Source organism: Bidens hawaiensis, unplaced genomic scaffold, assembly GCF_021521415.1.
Source record: "Bidens hawaiensis isolate Kalapana, Puna unplaced genomic scaffold, B.hawaiensis_p1.1 tig00021184_1, whole genome shotgun sequence".
NCBI lineage: Eukaryota > Viridiplantae > Streptophyta > Magnoliopsida > Asterales > Asteraceae > Bidens > Bidens hawaiensis.
The window spans coordinates 112,114-116,033 of record NW_027493277.1 but is presented as its reverse complement, the minus strand read 5'-3'; the positions used below and the strand labels follow the sequence as shown (position 1 = coordinate 116,033).

The following is a 3,920-nucleotide window of genomic DNA, read 5'->3' as shown; positions in this document are numbered from 1 at the left end:
ATACGAGGAAAAACCATTACTCATAATAATCTTTTTTTTTTAACTACGTTTGGAACTCCCATAATATACGAGGGAGTGTTTTTAAGACGGTCATATATTATGGTCACATGTTCAAAACCTGACTCACTTAGAAACACCATCAATAAGAAACCATTACTAAGAAAACCTCTTGAGTCAGGTTTTGAACGTGTGACTATAATATATCCCAAGCTTTAACCATTATCCCATGCTATTAGTTTGATGGCCAACTGTGACTGGGGATGAGCAAATGTCATTACCCAGTACCGAATTGGGTATCCTCGGTAACAATTCAATACCGATCTTTTGAGGTTTCAGGATCGGCACGGTACCCATATTTGAGAATTTTCAGTATCAACACCGAGCTCATCTCTAACTACAACTACTCATGATAACCAGAAGTTGCAACATACATTTTATTTTTTATCGTTATTTCTATAACTTAACTAAAGATTATATTTATTCATAAATTTTGTTCATATTTTAAAAGTCGCTTACATCTCATTCCATAAGTAGACTTGATTAGAATTTTAGTTCTAATCTCAAAAGAATTCTTCAAAAAGAAAAAAAAAACAGAATTTTAAGCATCAATTATAACACTCAAGCGTTTGAACTTTATTTTATTTCTTAGATTAGAAATCTTCTTTTTTTTTAACGACCAACAAAGCCTGTTATCTAGGTATTTCCATTGACAAAAGGTCACTTACACCCGGGAAACCCATGTCATGCCACCAATATGTAAAAACCCACGGCCCAAAGGCCCATTGTGGTAAAAGCTCTTACTTACGTATGGCATTTTGTTACAAGCGAGACTCAAACTCACGACCTCTCATAAGGAATGCCATGAAACTACTATTAGATCGATTAGTCTTTGGTAAGCTAGAAATCTATTAAAAAGTTTAACATCAAGGATATATAATTATATATAAACAATCAATAATCCTTCAAGATATATCTATAATATATATAAAAGAAACCCAAAAATCCTATGTGTCGCGATGTGGTCGCTCCCCCTTTTTATGGAAGCCACCGGATTTCTTTATTTTTAAATGAAGACCTCTCATTGATTTAACCCTAATTCATGGGTATGGGTCTCACAAAACCCAGATAGCTCTTAAACGGGTTATAACATCTCATTAATTAAAAAATAATCTCATCAAATATTTGATATGAAAATCCTATAAAATAGGAATATACTAAAAATTAATATCCTATTTTTTTAAAAAAGATATTATTTATAATTAAGAAACAATTTTATAATAAAGAAAATAAACAGGTAATGGGTATCACCAAACCCAGATAGCTTTTAAACCGGATTATAACATATCATTTATTTGTGAAACCATTTCATCTCAAACCTCAAGTATATTAATAATTAACTTTCTTACAATAAATAAAATTAAAATCCAAATATAAATATATAAATATTAAAAACGAATAATGTAAAACAACCCGCGTAATACGGGGAATAAAATCTAGTTTATTATATATTTTCCTAAATGGTCTAGTGACCATATCCTCAATATCCACGCTAACATCAAATTCAAATATTCTAAAGGCACGATAAACATAATGATATTATCTAAACTAGACTTTATTCTCGCACTAAATGGGGACACCAAGTCTTTTTGAATAAAAATAAAAGGAATAATGGAGTGAGAAATCTTGACTATACAATTTATGCTAGCCAATAATATTGATATAGCACCACTTCTTCCCTTTCCAAATTAAAAATAATTGAAATATTCTCACAATAAATCCAACTAAACCTTGCAAAACCTTTCTCTATTCATCTTATAAAAGCAAGAAAAATTTTATGTAAGGAGACACAAACCAAGAGGATTAATGGATGCCATTAGAGCATCCGCAGTCGGGGGAGTTCCACGGGCCTCCACGTCAGACACTTCCCTGTGTCTGACCCACAAACCAACCCTCCCTCCCTCTACACCTACAAACTTTTCTCCAATTCTCTCTTCTCCCCCTCTTACAAAACCAATAAGCGTCTCTCGCGAGTCATCCTTGGCGACAGACATTCCGTCTCTCTGCCATGCATGCGTCCGTGAGGACCGACATACCCTGATTACAGTTAGAGATGGAGAAGAAGAAGATAGGGACATAAGTTTAAAGGGTTTGTCTCAGAAACTACAAGAATTTGCTAAAGCTAGAGACTGGGAAAAGTATCATACACCTAGAAATTTACTCCTTGCCATGGTATATATATCATCACTTTCATATTTGTCTTCATGTTTAATTTCCATGGTTTTTGTCTTTAATTTAGACAATATTTCATATTTTCTAAGTACTTAGTGGTAGTTAATGATCTAGTTACTAAACTTGTATGCCAACAAGCTAGTGGTGGAGTGGTGCGAAAGAGACTTGGTGTTCATGTGGCCCAGGTTCGATTCCTGCCCACAGCATTTAGTTTCAGACGCACCAGGGTGATGATGGGAGACTAGGCGATTAGATGGCTTTCACTAGCTAGATCCTTGAACTGTATGAGTTTTATCTCACCGCACTGTCGTGCCTTCGGGACGAGTGTTCACAGGCATTGGCCTTAGATGAGGGTTTTTCCTGGATCGAAAGACGAGTGCATCCTGATGCGATGAATTTAGCTGATAGCCCATTAGAAGGATTCATTGCCCGTTCAATAAAAAATCCTTAGTAACCGACATCTATTATAAAAAGAAGTGTTTTAGTGATTTGTGTTGGAAATCTAATAATTAATGTTTTTTTGAGTTTGCTGGTGTGACAAGCGAAGTTTGCTTGTTTGACCAACAAACTCAAGCCATAGGTAACAAATCCAAAATTATGTTTTTCTTGATATGATCTTAAATGTTCATGGTGTTTAACACTCCCCACCACCATTTACACGGTCTAAGGCCGCCATCTAACACATACCACCCGCTACAAATTAAACCTATGTGAAAAAATTAAGACCCGAAACATGCATCATCCGATTAACCCGAATATTTTGTGAGTTTTTAAGCAATTGAAAGGAATGCATGCAGGTGGGTGAGGTGGGGGAGTTATCAGAGATATTTCAATGGAAAGGAGAAGTGAAAAGAGGGTTGGAAGATTGGGATGAATCAGAGAAAGAGCATTTGGGTGAAGAACTATCAGATGTATTGTTATATCTTGTTAGATTGGCTGACATATGTGGCATTGATCTTGCTCATGCAGCCCAAAACAAAATCCTCAAGAATGCTATCAAGTATCCTCTTCCTCCTCGCCTCGACTCCTAATTATGCATCATCATATCAAACCGAAGAACGGACTGCTGGTTTTTGTTTCATTAGTGTTTCCTTTGGTTCTCGTGTTTTTCCAAACCGAACTATAGTAAGTTTGATGGTAGATGTATTTGAAATGTTGGTTTTTTAGTTTGGAATGCTCCTGGATAGCATTCCAACCGTGCATGACCATTGTCAGATTAGAGTATTTCGATGGTACTCTTGAAATCTTAATCGCATAATTCATAAGAGTCGACAGCTAGTATGTGTTTTTATGTTCAACTATGACTAGAACATTACTGCATTTGACTCACTTATTGACTAGAACATAATACATTTGACTTATATATTGACTAGAACGTTTACTAAATAAATATGCAATTAATAGAGAGTTGCTTCATGAATTGGATAAAAAGAATTAACATAGTGTTAAAAAATCATGTTTAATTTTTATTTGTTTTTCATTTGAGGTTTTCCTCGGGTATATTGAGTTTAATTTTTTTTATTTAATTTGGGATTTTCCTCAGTGACATACTGACATTTGGTACAAGCAGTATCAAAGTGTAGCTAAGTTATAAAGCAATTGTTACAAGAGGTGCATGAATAATTTTTTTTGGTCTATACAGGTTCAATTTCTAACAAACCGGTATTTATTCGGTTAAGTTAGGTTTTAGC

The 3,920-nt window shown here is 34.5% G+C and overlaps 1 protein-coding gene across 1 annotated transcript; it reads left to right on the top strand.

Annotated features, from left to right (window-relative positions):
- The first annotated feature begins 1,689 nt into the window (after nt 1-1,689).
- Nucleotides 1,690-3,291, top strand: LOC143562934 (uncharacterized). Its single transcript, XM_077050602.1, has 2 exons — nt 1,690-2,229; nt 3,027-3,291. Exons 1-2 carry the CDS (start codon nt 1,864-1,866, stop codon nt 3,258-3,260), a joined length of 600 nt encoding a protein of 199 aa, XP_076906717.1. The 5' UTR covers nt 1,690-1,863; the 3' UTR covers nt 3,261-3,291.
- The last annotated feature ends 629 nt before the right edge of the window (nt 3,292-3,920 follow it).